Below are 17,547 nucleotides of genomic sequence, written 5' to 3'. Positions count from 1 at the left end.
CCAAATTTCCCTCGTATCTTCCGCCCGACGTAGAAAGACTCGTGGAATTTTATTTCCTTCTTGTTCTCCCCCCCCCCCTCCACCGCGAATTCCGGCGGCCACTTTGCTCTCTTATTGTCTCCAGGATCGATTTGTTCCGGCCGCGCGATCGATGAAGCGGACCCTCTAGGTGCTTCATCGTCAAAATACTCCTGAGAAGTGAAGAGCGAAACGCGCGATCCTCGTGAGAAGGACTTGCCGTCGAACGAAACGAGAGACGCGATCGATAAAGCGAGAAAAAAGACGGAGAGGAATAAAAAGTGGAGGACAGAGCGCGTCGGACGGTGCGCGCAGCTTCAATTTGAATTCCGGACGACTGATCGACCCCGGTCCGCGACGTGTTCGGTGCTCGAAATTATGACAAGCTCGCGAAGGATCGAAACGCTCGCCCGATGTCCCGACGTAACGAACACCAACCGTGATTTTACGCGACCGATCTTCTCGCCGTCCGCGACTTCGCCTTCCGCATGGTCGATCTCGATAATCGAACGCATCGCGTCGCATCACGTCGCGGCGGCGCAGCCGGGGATCGAAATGCAGAACGCGAGGGGGAAAGAGAGAGCGAGTCTCTCATGGAATCTCTCGCCCGTTTCTCCACCCTCCGTACACGCGGGAACGGAAAAAATGCGAACTCTACAATCTCACCCCTCCTCCGCCTCCCCCCTTCTCCTTCCAATTCTCTCTCCGTCCCGTCGCCTTTTCTATCGTCGGATCAACCCCTGTGAAGTATGTCGTTTCGACGCTTCTCGTCCCCGTCGTCATTCTCTCGTTCTCGCGCACATACTCTCACTCTCTCACCATTTATTTTCTCTCTCTCTCTCTCTCTCTCTGTCCCTTTCTTTCTCTTGTTTCCTGCCCGCACATATTTTATTCCTTTCTTTCTTTCAGCCCCTCCCCCTCCCTCTTTTCTTGTCCACGTGCACACATACACACGCACACGCACTCGCGCAAGCATACACTAACGCACATGCACGCAATCTTTCCGCTCTCTTCGACTCACTTCGTATCATTACAGGTCTATGTTAATATATTAGTTATTATTTACGGTAATGTCTAAACGAACACATATTATATTTCAATAACGTCGTGCTTATTTATCATCCCGTGCCACGCGTTCTTTACTTCCTCCCGCCCTCCAGCACCAAGGAAGAATATCACCATGTATATAATAATTCACCACCCACCCTCCTGCTCTCGCGTCCGAGACCACCCTCAGTCGCCCCTGCTCTCGGCGAAGAAACTATCTACCTACGACTCTTTTTTTTCCCTTAATGTCGCCTCGTTAGAGTTTAACGTCTTATACTCCTCCGGCGTATAGGTGTGCTCTCCTGTATGTGTGTGTGTGTGTGTGTGTGCGTATGTATTTGTGTAATAGTACGTCGTGTGCATGGCTCTGTATGTCTATCCCTGTCCATTGGGTGCCGAGTTCCCCGGCTCTTTTCTTACTCCTATTTTTGTCACCTTTTCTCACTCGCTCTCACTCACTCTTCCTCGCTCGCTCTTTCTTTCTTTCTCGCTCTCTTTCTCTCTTTTTCTCGCTCTCTCTCGCTCTCTTTCGTTCTCTCTCACTCTCTCACTCGCTTTGTGTGTAACGTAATTTAATGTGTAANTATATGTATGTATATACATATGTATATATATATATATTTATTTATTTATTCCGTTTATACTCCATTACTTAATAATCATTATTATTTCATTATTATTAATTAACTATTATTATTTATTTATTCATTACTTTATTTTGTTATATTCATTATTGTTGTATTATTATCATTATTATTAACGCTAGACATTACGTTGCCTTCGTTCTCGGTTGTTCTGATGATTTATGTATTTTGCCGTAATTCTCGTCCCCTTGTTTTCTCCCTTTTCCCCTCATTTGCTCCAACATGCCGAATCGCTCGAATCGCCGACGGGACCGGCCGCGTCTCCTCCGTCGGGGCCCGGTCGTATCTCCTCCGTCCTCGCTGTCGGAGTCGCTCCTCACGCACGGCACGATGGTGTTCCGCGTCCGCCGATTGTCCTCCTTAGGACGTCCGGTACCTCCTGCGTGTTACCCACTTCCGGCAGTCGACGTCATTCGTTTTCGCATGCGAGGCGTCGTCTCTTTCTCGCGTGCCCCGCGACGATCATCGACCCTGTGTGTGTGTGTGTGTGCGCCCACTCCTCGAGTGTCGGCACCGCGAGGGAAAACTCGCAGCTGCCGCGATAGAAAAAAACCCGTACGATCCTGCGCATTGAGGAAAGCGAGGCAAGCCATTCCTATGGCGGGTCCTTCTTTGACATCGACTTGGCGGAACACGCGACGTCCGTCCCGACTATCCGTCCGCAGTAAACCCATCTTCTTCTCCGCCTCTTTCTCCTTCTCCTTCTTCGTCGTCGTCGCCGTCCTCGTCGTCGTCGCCGTCGCGTTCCGCAGACGCGATCCTCCGAACTCCGCGAGGACGCGAGCGCGTCCCGCCGCGGCCCCGTGTCCCGGCACTTTCGCCACCAACGCCACAACCACCAGTACCACCAGTCGCGAAACCGACGCGAACACGCCGCCGCGAGCTGCGGGAACGAGCCGAGGATCGAGACGGACGCGTCGCGCAGGACGGATCGGCAGAACGCGACGTCGGGAGTCGGGAGTCGCGACCTCCGCCATCCTTCCCACCGGCGACTCCTCGCGATCCCGCGAGGTATCGCGACTCTCGCCGCCTCCTCGAGGTGCGCGCGACCCCGAGTTCGACCTCCAATTCGACGGAGGACTCGAGGACGGCGTTCCTCCTCCTTCAGTCGGGATTTCCAGCGGAAGTGACGGCTGCTGGACCTCCTCCAGGACCTCCACCACCACCAGCCACGGCGGCGGCATTTCATCACCGCCCGCCTCGACATCCCGAGGACGAAGAGGAGATTCCGCACCACGGCGATCTTGGCCGCGCGCGGCCCGAGGAAAGCGAAGCGGAGACTACCCTCGAGGCCGGGGCACGCTCTCAGGAGCAGGCAGGAGGTGCCGATCAGCCGGAGCAGAGCGGAAGGACCCCAGAACGCGAGGTTGTTGTGTAGTGCTCCGTTGCCGGACAAGGAGATCAGGACCATCGAGCAGAGCCAGAGGAGTTGGAGGGCCACCGGCGGGGTCGATCGCCCGAGAGAGGATGCGCTCGGGATCGAGCCGATGCGACCGCTGCCGCAGAACGACGCGTCCTGCTGGCTCACGGTCGTCGATGACGTCGGGGTGATGCTGGTGGACGAGGAAGCGGCGTCGGTGTCCTGGTCGTCGTCGTCGTCGTCGTCGCCGTCGTCGTCGTCGTCGTCGTCGACCAGTCCGCGATCCGTGGTCACTTCCGGTTGGCCCGCCTGCGAGCCCGGATACTGTTGATCTGTGGCGAGAAGAGAGGGTCAATTGTCAGGGAGGTCGGACGAAAGTTGCGGGAGAAGAGATTGAGAGAATCGAAGAAACGGAACGCGTCGGCCGATTTCCCATCGGCGTCACGCACGCTCCACCATTTCTCAGATCGAAAATTACACGATTTTCAATCCAAAGTCCTTTCTACAACGTCCATAGAAGTATGGCTGTGAATCTGCAAGAGCCCGTTTCCGGTGTAGTAGGTCGTAACGCAAGGTCGTAAGCGGAATGAATTGTTTTCATTTCTTAAACCTTGCTGCTCGGGATGTCAGATTCTACAATCTCCGGCTAAATGCTTCGGACTTACGCACTCTTATGGACGTATTCTTGCGGACTGAGCTTTACGCATTTACACGTAAGGTGAAAATCGTCGTAATTACAGTCAATGTAACTCTATCGTGTTATAGTTGCGATTTTCTGCGAATTTAAATTGAATTTTCTCAAAAATGCGACGTGACAGAGCAATTCATTCGCAAATTTGTTCTCGGCGACGAAGAGTCTATAGGAATCATTTTGCCCGGTTCGTGATTTAAAATCCGCGTCGAACGCAATCATTCGCATCGCCTACCTGTAACATCAGCCTGAGGGGGATTGATCTCGCATTGGGGCGCCGTCGGGGGGTCCTGGGCCCTGCCGTGTTTCCACGGCTCTGTACAGTTGGCGCAGATACCCGTTCCTGGCGCGTCCTCGGAGCACACGTGGAAGCAGCACTCGTCGTCATCGCTGCTGTGCAACGCCCTCGCGGCCTGTCCGCCGGTCTCGGGGATGTTCGGGTCTGAAATCATTGCGTTTTCCAACGACCTGGTGACACGAGGACACGTAGGTCGTCATTCTCCCGTCTTTCAACGCGCCTGGGTTCGCGTCGGTTGAATGATGAGCGGGTCTAGGGAAGGTAATGAAGCTCCGAGATTTTTGGAGAACGCACAGATCCTTCGCGACCTGTCCGACGGTCTCGAAACGGCGAAGAAAGGATCCTCACGTGTGTGGGATCGCCTCAAAAATTCATCAGATCAAAGGTACCGAAAGAATCACGGCTCGGCAAACATCTCGGCAAACAATGAATCCTGTGCGTTAGCGTGTGTTTTCCCTTTCCTTCTTTCCCTGCTTTTTCTCTTTTTCAACGCGTACAAGCGGAAATTGGACTTAACTCGAGGAAAGACAAGGAAGGGGAGTTACCTGATTGCGAGATTTTCCAGGAAGATAGATCAGTCATTATTTTGAGCACGATTTTGTCGCGATCGTGACAACACTTCACTTACTTCCCCTCGCTTCATTCTCTCCTCCACCTTGTCATATTTTACTTATTATTATTTCATCTCTTCCGGCGCGTCGGAAAATGCCGTGAAGATTTCCGCACAGGCTTCCGTTGATCGTTACGGAAACGCAATGGTGCGAGCATAGTAAAGGAATTAAATAGCGTTCCATCGGGCGATCTCGGAGGGTCAGTACGGCGCGTGAAGGGATAAAATGAAGGGATAAAAATTATGCCCCCGACGGGGGGACGTTTGCTCTTCCAATAACCGCGCGGCACGCGTCCCATTTTATATCGAAACGCGACGGCCGTCGTTCCGTCGTGTTTACGACACTCGGATCGACATATGAAAAGAAAGAACGGAAGAGAGGAGAAGGAGGTAGGGAGGGAGGAAGGAAGGAAAGGGGGAATATATGAAGGGAAACACATTCGACGGTTCGGACCTTCGTTCGGGTATATTAACCCCTTTGCGCTCCGTACGACGGCGTAAAAGCCTCGTATGGAATCGTACAGTCGATTCTGCCGACAAAGGCGGGCTTAAGTCTGGCCGTTACCTCGCGCTGTTGCACGTCTCCCCGCGCTTTCCTCTTTCTCGAATTAATAATTATCCTCGCCCCCCTCCTACAGCCGCTTAACATTTCGCCTCCATTCGCAGTCTTCAAACATTTACGTCAAAACGTCCGGCCGCGGATTTCGAGCGCGGGAGGAATCGAGATTACCGAGTTCACGAGGTCGGCAGAGGAGCGTATTGTGAGAATTGACGAAATTTTATCGTCCGAAAGAGACAATAAAATATCCCGAAAGTATCGCTCGCGCGTTCGCTGAAGGAAGATCGAGGAAAAGGTCGGACGTCGCCCATGCAGGAGTCGTTCACATTCGGTTAGTATCGGAGATTGGCGAGGTATCAATTCAGTGCCGAAATACGGATTTCACGTTACCGATACCGATGCTTTAAATAGGAAAGCGGGAGGTGTCACTAATACCGAGCCTAAGTGGCTCGGTGATAAGAGCGGTTGGCAAGCGGAAGACCCGAGTTTAATCCCAACCGAGTCCGCTTCGTTCCGACATTTTTTACCTCACGTGGCATTAATCTTTTTTAGGTACTGCAAACCTGTGCGAGAAGCTACCCTGTTGAAAAAAACTAGGTGGAAATCCATACGGAATCCCACGGTTGTCCGTGAGGATTTGCGCCCAAAATCCAGGTTCTAACAATTCATGCGGATTCTTACATGGATTTTTCACGCACCACGCGGAATTCTCACATGGATTTTTAATATATACTATACGGATTCGTTCAAGTTTCGTGAAAATCCACCGGGAAATTTTCAACAGGATTTCCGCCTGCGGGACGCGATTCAACATTTCAATATTCGTATCGCGATCGGCGTTCCGCTAGAAAAAAGTCACTTTAGTAGGCGTTTGGTCCGACAAAGTAAGTTAGAAGAAAGCCACTTTAGCGGTGCGTGGTGGTCAAAGGTAACGATTGTACAGAGAAAGTAATAATAATCATTACCGGGAATGGGGATAATTTCTAATACATTTGCAATACTGCCGATCGTTTGCTATCTTTCTAATCTCAGCCCGTCGCTATCACTCCGGTATTCCGCCGGTATCGAATCGATATTGGCATCCAGTACTGATCGCTAAAAATCGGTATTCAGTCGTACCTCGCCGGAGGATATTTCCTGCTTGGGCATCGTCCCGGGAAATTACGTGAAATCGGCGGTCACACGTATTGCGGGACTACGCGTGAAATTTACGCGCGCTCGCGGAGACGCGTGAGCGTGTCAACGACGACGACGCGCGCCTCGATATTGCAAAGTCGCCGGCGCATTGTTCCTCGGGGTTTACGCAGGCCGTTCCACCGTGGTCGTCGCTTATATGCGCCTGCACGCGTTCACATGCAAATTTGCATCGGCGCGGCTTAGTAGCGCGCGCGCGCCGAAATGAACGTCGTCGTCGTTGTTGTCTTTGTCGTCCCCGTCGTCGTCGCGGTGGAACACGAGCGAGCTGATACGCGCGTGTGCTGCTCCGTGTCTGTGTCATGTCGCAAACTTCTGCGAAGCAGTAGGGTGCCAACGAACATTTTTACCCTTCTTCGATAGCTCGTCAAGAGAGAGCCGGACTCGAGAGTTCAGCTCGAGTAGCTTGGACTGAAGTAGTCGAATTGCGCGACGGTAATACGCTGCTGCTTGTTCTTTTTCTTTCTGCTTTGTGTGTGTGTACGTGTGTGTGTGTGTGTGTGTGTGTGTGTGTGTGTGTGTGTGTGTGTGTGTGTGTAGGTATGTGTGAGAAAGAGAGAAACAGAGAGAAAGAGAAGATGTGTACGTGTGTGTGTACGTGTTGGTTACTTCATGTTTCCTTTACCTCTGCAAAGAAAGGTGGGTTCGCCGGCGTATTGCGTGGGGTACGCGGGGGCACGATCGCCCGGAAGTAAGTAGGGACAACGTTGCTCCACGGACTGGCAGAAGGATCGGCAGGGCCTTAATCTGGTGCCGGTCCAGCTGCTCTCCGGGCTTTTCGCGTCCATCGGTCCCCCGTGAGCAAAGTAAGGCACCAGGGAGCTGCACACCCATTTTCTATACGCCTCCTGCAATCAGAATCCGTCGTGTCTCGTCAGTCGGTTTCCCATTAGAATTCCTTTAGAATAATTCTAAAGATATTTTTTTCATTCCTCTGCGATCTATGTTTACGTTTATTATCGATAGAAACGCTGTACGAGTATGTGGAGAAACATTTCCGCTCAACGTAAATTGGTAAATTGGTCGTTGCTAAATCATAGAGAGAATTTTAATGAAGAGTCTTATCGCTGCGTATTATATTATATATGTTGATATAATAATTTGACATTCTAGCACGCATACATTCTACGTTTAAGTCCTCTCTCTCTCTCTCTCTCTCTCTCTCTCTCTCTCTCTCTCTCTCTCTCTCTCTTTTTCTTTCTCTCTCTCTCTCTCTCATTCTCTATCTCGTCGTCCAGGATGCATTTAGCGCTAGCGAGCGCGATAGGATTACAAAGCGCGGAATAAGGAAGCGGAAAATGGATAAACTAACGACTTAAAGCACGTTAAGCTGTTAATTCCCTCAGCTTTCTAATTAATGTATTTTCCTATTAACATGAAACCTTCCTCCGTCCTTCGGAGACACAGTTTTCCCGAAAGAGGATATTGACGGAAGCAAGTAGATTATCGTTAACACGCCGATTTTCCTCGGATAATAACTGGAATCAAGATATTCTCCCTTTCGCGTGTCTAAATGTTTGACGTTATGGTATCACGTACGATGGTATAAATTGCAAATTCGTTTAATATACGAGATGATTTTTTATCGAACAATGTGTATATGTGTGCGTGTGCGTGCGCACGACTGGAATATATTCATATTAAAAAGCTACAAATGAGTTTGACAAGAAATCAATAAAAGCAATAAAAGCACTGCGTATACATTGAAATGTCATTTAACTGTTTGTACAATTAGAAAAAATTGACCATTTATGACTTGAGATATTTGTAATTAAAGTTGACACTTTTCATACGTATTCTTTGAAATGTACTACTTTTAATTTCCAATTTATTATCTTTTAAACTGAAAGTAAAATTTGAATGAAAAACTACTAATATTAAAGATTAATGTATTATATATAAATTTTATATATAAATTTATATATAAACATTATATATAAATTTTAGAATTATTCCGATACTCCTGAGCAGATGATTTGATTTGAATTAAGTAAATATTACTTGAATGCAGTATATTTATCTACATTCAAACAATATACATTTATTTAATCCAAGTAAAAATCTTCCAAGGAGCGTTGGAGTAATTATTTATTTGAATGTAGCACTTTTTTCCTGTGTGAAAACGTAATTTTGATGAATAAAATATTTATGAATAGTCGCCTCGATGTGCCACCGAAAATATGACGTTAAGCCTTACGATCTTCTTGAATATTTCGAATAATACGAGTATATTGTAGCCGGATGAGCCGGTACGATATCGAGAGTTTGCGAACATTAATATCATCTCGTAGGATTCATCCCACGTAAACCTTACCGACGTTCGATTGTCATAATCGACGGTCGTGCTCCGAGATAAAAATTGCGAGACGGGGAAACGCCGGGATGATTCCTCCACTCCAATAACCGTCGGTTGAAAATCACAGACCGACATGCGGAGAAGTGCCAAAAATGTGCGGTCAAGAGGAGGAGGTCACACGCGGGCAACACGGACGATTATAAAACGGAAGTTGGCGATGAAAGAGCAGCGCGGAGGAAGGAGCAGGCAGGACGTCGATACCGATCCATCCAACCATCCATCCAGACAGACAGCCATCCGTCCGTCCGTCCGGCCGAATTAGCCGGCTTCCCGCGGGAAAGAGCGAGCGGTTACGGACGCCCTGCCTTTACTCCACTTTTCGAGGACTGTTTGTCAAATATCAAGGATCGCTGAGGTCAACCAGTCGGAATAGGTGGCAGAGGCAGGTCAGTGTCTGACCTACATAGCCTTTAAACACGACGACCGCTTTTTAGCGCATTTTCCGCGAGAGCGTGCTATAATTACATACTCTCCACAGGATCTCTTATTCGCGCCGCGCGCACAGGCTAGTACCCGCGTGTCTACCGGGTGTTCCCAATGTTCACGGCGTGCGGAAATAGTTTGGAACGTGCGGAGCACGTTCGAGGGCCTGTGGGGCTCTCGAATACTGAGATACACACGGAAACGAAATCGTGAATCTGGAAGCCGAATCTAATTTCAACTCCCCGACTTCCGTCGAGCGAGGAACATGCGTACCAATTAATAACGGACGTTTCTGCCCCGACAATAGCAAAGAGGACAACAGAGATCTCTGGGTATTTTTTTATCGTATATCCAGCGTAAAACCTGGCCGTCTCTGATCCTCGAGAGATCAAAATAAAGTCGAAGTAAAATAGGTCGAAATAAAACGCGCCCTCGGAACACGGCATGTTTCCGCACGACGCTCGTTCTTTCGAAGCGTTCATCGCTCGACTTCGAAACTTCTTCTCACAGCTTCAAACTTAAGGAGGCTATTCGGGATGGGCAACAGGCAACCTTGCGTACGCACAAGGGAGAACCCAGGCGGCGGACGAGATTTGTCGCTGGCCATCCCCCGAATTTAATCCGAGCCCTCCGTTTATCGAGATCTTTATGTTCTCAACGAACTGCGAGCGATTAATCATTAGACGAGCTCGAATGGGAACATAACTCGTAGCTCGACTCAATGAATTTTTCGCTACGAACGCTCCGAACGTAAATCGCGCGACCAACCCTGTTCCGTGTACAGACAAGCATCACTCTCTCTCCCTGTCTCTCTCTCTTTCTCTCTCTTTCTCTCACAGAAGACACCCGGTAGACAGGGTTCTCTCGCGTCGACCCTTGAAAGCAGTTTATTAAATTCGCTGTATATACGCAGTACACCTTGCCGCGCGGGGCAAAAGGAATAGACGTCAGAAGCAACGCGAGAGGCTGCCGCTGCTGAACGCCTCGCATCGCGAATTCCGCGAGACAGAAGCGCGGGCCGCATTGTAGCGAAAGTAAGCAAAGTAAGCGTCAGCCGAAGGCCTGGGGGAGGACCGAATTTACGTAGGGGTTAATCAGACCGTCGAGAGTCGCTGCAGCGCGCGCGACTTTGCGCTGCACTTTAAACACAAAACGGGGAAAAGTTAATTTTTATAAGTAATTTTACACAGCCTCAATTTTACTCATTCCTCCTTTTTTCTTGTTTTCTTCTTTGTACATACTCTGTCCCGTCGCAGGGGTTTTACGAAAAGTTACTCTCTCTCTCTCTCTCTCTCTCTCTCTCTCTCTCTCTCTCTCTCTCTATTTTTTTAAATCACTTTGTGTCGATCTTTATTCTTTGTCACCGTACTACGTAAAAAAGATTAAGGTTTGGTTGTTCCGTGAATCGACATACCTGAGTTTATTGGTCTTTCAACCGGCATATCTGGATTTTGCTTTGAAATATCACAGAATATAGTATGAATCTACCGTTCTTAAAGGAATATTTCATCGTTTTTAGTTCTCATATGACCTATTTTCAGCCCGTTTTTTACTCGTTCTGTCATTTTTATGCTCGTTTCTTGCACTCTCAGGCATGCGCAGTCGATCGAGCGAAGGAATACGGTGAGCACACGCAAATATGCACAAGTATTTTTGAAGAGATTAACCCTCTTCAATACTCGTTTTCCGGCTGATGAGTGGTACCACGTTAACACATTCCTCTTTTACTTAATTCGTTTCATTATGAAAAGAAGCACGTTAAAGAGTCATGCGTTTATTCGTGCCGTTTCAAAATGTGCAATATGAGTGCTTGTGTGTGTTAAATAAGTATTTTCTACTTGTAGCTAAATATACGTTTGTGCACTTAAAATTTACACGGCACTGAACGTATTTACTACTAAAAAAATATTCAATAGTACGTTAATACCATTCGGATATATTCGTATGGAATCCACTACAACCACTCATTATTATGGAAAAGTGCCCTTTTCCCACCCAGAAACGGGGTCATGCTCATTCAGCCGAGCGATACACGCTTTCACTGCTCAAACTAACAGTTTTCGCGGACTAAAAACGATGAGATATTTTTCTAAGGACGGACTGATTTTCCCTTGTTTCTCTTGTTTGTTTGTTTAAATGGCCGGGAAAACAAAGTCAACAGATTCCTTTCCACATAATAAGAAACACAAGATTAAAAATGATATATAAAAATATACAACAAATGTAACAAATATTGTGGGGACGGTGGGGAGGGCTGCCGCTTGTTTGCACTCTTTCGTGCCGAAAGTATCGCGCCTCGGAAATTCGCGTAAATAAGATCGCGATTAAACACCTCGTGTGTGCGCTTCTCTCTGTTCGATAACGAACGTTTTCGTTTTGCGACGGAGGAAATGCGGACCCAATTATGCAACGGTCGTGTCGTCGGTGAGCGTAACGTTGGAAATCCGTGCGGATCGCATCGACAGCTTCTGCATGCCTGACGTAACAAAGGATCGACGACTATTCTTGAAAGTTCTGTTCGAAAAGAACGCATATATTGACCTTATCGGTCTTATCACACGTATGCACAATGCGCCACGTGCTCGAGATATTCGCGGCTGTTCGAGTGCGGTAACGAGAGCGCGACGAATTCTCCGCTTCTTGTTGCAGTGTTGCTCAGCGAGAATATTTCACAACGAGCGAGAAATATTGCACGCTCCAATTGTGCGATATCTCGCTGAATGTCGGTTAGCGGGAAAAGAGAATTATGCTGGCAAAGAACTAGCAGAGACGAAAGGAAAGAATGAGTAAGAGAGAGAGAGAGACAGAGAGAGAGAGAGAGAGAGACTCACGAAAAGAGAGAAGCCATCGTAAAGAGGAAATTCAGAAGGACGATAAAAATTACCGGAGGAAGGTAGCAAGAGTTTCCTCTCTCTTTCTCGACTCAACCGAGCGAGTCATGCATCAACGCACGTGTCCGATTTTTCAAACAATTCACCGGCGATTACGCGCCTTCCGGAATTTCTTGCAGTTCAGTATAAAATTTTATTAGCCTTAAAGAGAGGGTGCAGGCACCCGGGGATACCTTTAATTAATCGCGATACAATCGTCGGACGGGCGAAACTTTCCGGCCGAAGTTCGGCTCTCGTTCGTTGTCGAAAAGCTCGGTAAATTTGCCCGAATGCTTTTCAGCACGCAGTATTTGGACGTTCATTACAATTTAGCACTGAAATTAGTTGCGCACCGCGGAGCTCGCGAGATCTCCGGAATTAGTTCCGCGTTTCGACCCGCAAAAACCGAGCGATTCGGCCCAGCGCGATGTATCGTGAGCGACCAACATACACACACACACACACACACACAGGTTTTTCGGTCGAGGCTGTACATCATAGAGAGGCCGATTCGTTTCCTCAAAGGACATCGGGAACGTGTCTTCAGATTGGCCGAAAATAGGCATCCCTCCGGGGAAAGTCGTAAGAGAATCGGAAAGAAATACTTCTCGCGATATAGCGGAGATTCATTTCCGACCTCTCTGTCGGCGCTGGTAGGATATCCGCCATCGATAATGATGAAGGCGACGGGCTGGCGGGGAAGATTGGCAGATGAGGAATAAGCGGGAGGATAGAGACGCGGAAGTACAAACAGTGCTATAGAGGACACGCGGTAATAGGATATAAGGAGGAGATGAGGAGCGAGGACGGCGACGATATTAGTCGGCAATTACCTGCGCCGAAATTATAATGAAACTTTCGGGACACTAATACTCGTTCGCGCAGCAGTCGTGGGTGATCGCGCTGTATTATTCCTTGAAACAATTTTCAATCAATGAAAACGCCCAAATATTAGGTGTAAATTAATTCGGTGCCTTTAGTTTTGCCCATTTATAATAAGCATTTCAAATCGAAATATCTTTTCGCTTGATTGTGATTTTAAAGAGCTGCTATCTATGTTTACACAACACCGTGTAAACCGAAGGATGATAAATATAATCTCCGAAAATAGTAGTGAACAATATTACTATCGATAAATCGTATATTCAGCACTGTGCTCTTTTTATATTTTAACTGTCAAAAAATGTTGCGAAAACTGCAAAATTGATTTGCTCGGCTTTTGACGAAAGCACAATGAATGAGACAACTTGTGAAAAGTGATATCAGAGGTTTCGGAAGATAACATTTTTTTAAGCCGTCGATGTTCGAAAAAAGGAATTTAATACCATGGATACAAATACACTCGGATTTAAAAATATCTGAAAAATAGATATGCTTATTCAATGAGTGTACAAATATATATTAAATTAAATCTAAATTCTCTCCCATTTGAACAGAATAATTCATTCCTTCGAAGAGCTAAGGTTTAAACAAATATATACATATATACATATATCTCGTTGAAGAAATTTTTTCCCAATGTAAAAATTCGTGTGTCAACATAAATCAGTATGTTATTAATACCCACCGGGTAAATATTGTCTAGATAACAGTTATTAATAGATAATAGTTATTTCTAGTAATAGCTATTTTTTTCTCTCGGTGTAAGGTGCAAGGTAACTTCCGCCGTTCCCGACGCGGCGAACGTAAAAAATAGCGTGATCCTATCGAAGAGTCTTAGGAAGGTTTGCCGCATGATCGAGGCTGCGGTTCTCGCGATCCAAGTCTCTCTGCTCCGTTCTCCGCCTCAACGCGGCCGATAGTTTGTCATAGGTTTTACCCTCTTCGAGCGGGCGAGGATAGGCAGAGTGGCCCCGAGGTAGGAAGATAGGTACCTACACCTGAAGTGCCCTCCAAGCCGGCTGACCCAATTCTCCTACGACTACCTCCGTGTTGTAACCAGACAGATGCGGCGTACCTCCCTGCCTGCCTCCCTTCCTCGCTCCCGCCAGCAGCCCTTCGATAATCCTCGGCAACCCTCTGTGCCAACCCGGTCTCGCTCGGCCCACCGACGCGTTTCTCGCGATCGACGTCGCCGCTTTCCTCTCCCTTCTCCTCCTCCTCTTTCTTAGCTGTCATTCTTTTCGAACGGACCACCAATCAGATTTTACCCTCATCATCCCCCGGTGCGTTATCGTTACTCAGCCCCTCGCGGACGTGTGCTGAACCGTGATTTATATGATAAAAATCACACATGTGATTTCTAATCTTCTGAATTATAATAACGCGGTAAATAGTATGATACAAAATGGTATGTCGCTTTTGGTGCTCCTCCTATACGTATATTTTCCCCTTACCGCCGTTTTGTTCTTTCCCAGTTTCTCGAAACACCGAGCGCAAATCGAAGCGTCGCTTAACTCTTGGTCGAGTTGTGGTACACGGAAACCGGCGTTTGCGGTTTACTGTTTGCAGAACGCCGTCCGATTTATTTGAGGATTCCGATCGCACAATGCGACTTTGTTTCGCGCGTACAAATAGACCGTCCGAAATACGTATTAGGTCGAGGCGCGCTCGAGGCGCGAAATCGAAAAGAAAGAAAAGCAACAGGCGCGCGCCGATACGTGCGCGGCGCGATGATTTATCGCGCCAAGTGACGAATGCGATTGTCGGGTGTACCGCGTGTCACAATTAGAGGAACGCATTCTCGGTTATTGCGTTAGAATCCGCTGATGCCGCAACAACTGACCTCGTATCGTGCCGATAGAAATGTTTATACGTTTCATCCGCGACGAATTTGAAACGGGCCCCTCTCGGGAATCTTCGATTTCGAGCCGAATGAAAATTACGAATCGCAATTCGTGATTCGTCGGTGCGTCGAATAAATTTTTCCGAACATGCCTCACGCGTGACTTTTGAAATTTGGATGGACGTACTTTGTAAATTTCTTGGAGTGAAATTTCCATTCAAGAAGAATGGAGCGACAGCCAAGTAACTCGAATTGGAGCGATTTTTCGCTCTTATAGGGTGAATTCCTCCACTCTGTGACGCGGAGTGAATAGTTTCGTTCCGTGTCGTGAAATTCCACTCGAGAAATGAAGTGACTACCGCATCGCTCGAGTTGAAGTGATTTTTCACTCTTATGGAGTAAATTCTTTCATTCTGTATCGTGAAGTGAATATTTTTATTCCGTACCGAATTAACCTAACCCAATCTAATAAAGCATATTACGAGCGACATGATCGAACTTTAATGCGATCGTCCCGTAGCCGTTGTGTCATTTTTTTCGGTTCACAATTTCAGAGTTTACAATTTGTTATATTTCACACGAAACATATACTCGAATAAAATTACTTAAATAGCTCCTTCATCTTTATTCTAAATAATATTATTAGCATCTTGATAATCTTTACTAATCAATTCAGAACGTTTGTTTTTAAAAACAAAGTATAAAAGAAGATAGTAGCAACGTTTCGCAGCAAACTAGTGACAAAACATTTATCGTCATTACCGGCTCTCGCTTTCCTTAGATAGCAGCTACAAATAGAAAAGAATGAAGGATGGAGAGGAAGAGAGATGGAGCTCGAAATTCGTGATTGTCAGTGTCGCAGAGCGGAAGCAGGAGCAGAGCCTTCGAGAAAGAGAAAGAGGGAAAAATTCCCTCGTGCCGTACCGGAAGCCGACACAGTGACAACGCGATCGACGGGACGAAATTCTAGCGCCCCGGTAAAAGAAAGGCAGAGAGCGAATGTTCCCACTCCCTCTTCTTGCTTCCTTCTTCCCCTCTCCCCTCTCCTCCCCGCAGTCTGGGCCAATCGTTATCGTGTAATCCGACGACGGTTCGTGCGGTCTTGTCTAATCGATAACGGCCCGCTGTTCCGGCAGGATTAAAAATGAAAACCGCTGTTTAAACGATTCTAAAAACATCCGCAAAATGAGACTGCAACATGCGGAGAACAGGAAGAAAACATTCGACTTCTTTCTCTCTCTCTCTCTCTCTTTCCCTTAGAAATCCACTGACCTTTCGCGCCTCGTCATTTCGAATCGGTCGCGATTTTGATTTCGTGACTTCAACTGTTGCGAATCGTGACATTTCAGAAGTGGGATGAACATGTTTACGGGGAGAGAAAAAAAAGAGGAAAATAGAGAGGGCGAGAGAGGGGGGGGGGGGGAAGGGGAGAGAGTTTCTCGTTCGCAGCGGTCGTGCGCGTTTCGCCGTCGCGCATTTTATGCGCATACAAATGGAGTCTAAATGAAGTTTTTCGATCGGGTGCAATTGCGACGCGACGTGGCGTGCCCTTCGTTTCGCGGATTTCGTTCGCGGAACGAAAACGGGAGGCAGACGAAACGTGTGACGTCGAGTCGCGGTAGGAGGATGAATGGATGGTTCGAGCGAGCCGGGAAACGGCGAGATGATTGTCTTATTAACCGGCTAGCCAGGTTGGTCTTCAGGGTTTTCTTGCCTCGAGAAGCCCCGTGCGAGGACGTTCCCCTTCTCCATTCTCCACTCTCTTTTCCGCCACTCTCCTCGGCGCCCTATGTCGCGAGAGGCAGGTAGGAATAGCGAGACTCTCGAAAGTAAAACCCCGGAAAAGTGCCGGAAATTCCCGCCGTCTTGTGACGACCGGATGAGTCTTTCGCGGCATATTGGCGCGTCTCACGTCGTCCTATGTAGGATCGTAAACATTCGGCTAATATTGGAGAACGTCGAAATACCGAATCAGTATCGAAACAGGAATTTTCACGTTACGATGTCAATGCCTTAAATAGGAAAACGGGAGATATCACTAATGTAAAGTCTATGTACGCGGTATCGGCGGGTTACTAAGCGAATGATTCCATGAGTCATTACTAATAGATAATTCACCGCCTAATAGCGAAGATTCAAAGGAACTTACATTTTCAAGGGCCGTAATAACTTTCTCCTCTACTGTTCACTAAAAATCAGCGAACCCCGTCAGTACCTCGCCAGCAGTTATTTCCCACTTGGAACTTTAAATGACGGTCTCACACGAAACCAATGGAGAATTGATCTCTCGCCGTAGAAAGACGGCAAGTTGCGGGTATAATCGGCGCGCTATATTTAGAGAGGGTGTCACCCCCTTTAAAAACTATTATCGTCACTTTCACGGCGGCCATTCGCTCGCTCGCTCGCGCGCGCCGACGAGCTCGTAAAGGATTAAACGAGACCTCGAGGAACGGCCGGCAGGCGTGAGAGAGGAAGAGTCAAAGCGCGCCACCTGAGAGGAGAAATCCCTTAACTATGCACAGAAGAAACCCATCCAGGAAGAAGAAGACGGGGTGGGCTGTGACGTAACGTAAATAAGAAAGCGGCAGTCGCTAGTCAAAGCTGCGACACGAGGGACATGTCGTCGTCGTCGGACCGGAGCAACGGGGGTGGCAGTGCAGCACGAAGGGGGTGACCAGGAGGGAGTGTCGCTCGCGATGGCAAAAGCAATGCCCTCGGTCAGGGTGACCCAGTTACCTGGCCCATATCTGCC

At 47.9% G+C, this 17,547-nt stretch overlaps 1 protein-coding gene across 1 annotated transcript in view; it reads right to left on the bottom strand.

The window, feature by feature from the left end:
• Positions 1 to 2,304: 2,304 nt before the first annotated feature.
• The window catches only part of LOC106742153, an 84,100-nt gene continuing 68,857 nt past the window's right edge, over positions 2,305 to 17,547 (bottom strand). The window contains exons 2-6 of the mRNA XM_014614837.1: positions 7,047 to 7,269; positions 3,996 to 4,202; positions 3,334 to 3,401; positions 2,525 to 3,291; positions 2,305 to 2,410 (exon numbers count right to left, since the gene is read on the bottom strand). Coding sequence (XP_014470323.1) covers positions 2,305 to 2,410; positions 2,525 to 3,291; positions 3,334 to 3,401; positions 3,996 to 4,202; positions 7,047 to 7,269 — 1,371 coding nt within the window. The remainder of the gene's footprint in view (positions 2,411 to 2,524; positions 3,292 to 3,333; positions 3,402 to 3,995; positions 4,203 to 7,046; positions 7,270 to 17,547) is intronic.

This window comes from Dinoponera quadriceps, unplaced genomic scaffold (assembly GCF_001313825.1).
Source record: "Dinoponera quadriceps isolate SergipeBrazil2010 unplaced genomic scaffold, ASM131382v1 scaffold3, whole genome shotgun sequence".
In the NCBI taxonomy this organism is placed as follows: Eukaryota; Metazoa; Arthropoda; class Insecta; order Hymenoptera; family Formicidae; genus Dinoponera; species Dinoponera quadriceps.
Note: the sequence above shows the minus strand (reverse complement) of the source record. Positions and strands in the feature narration are given on the sequence as shown.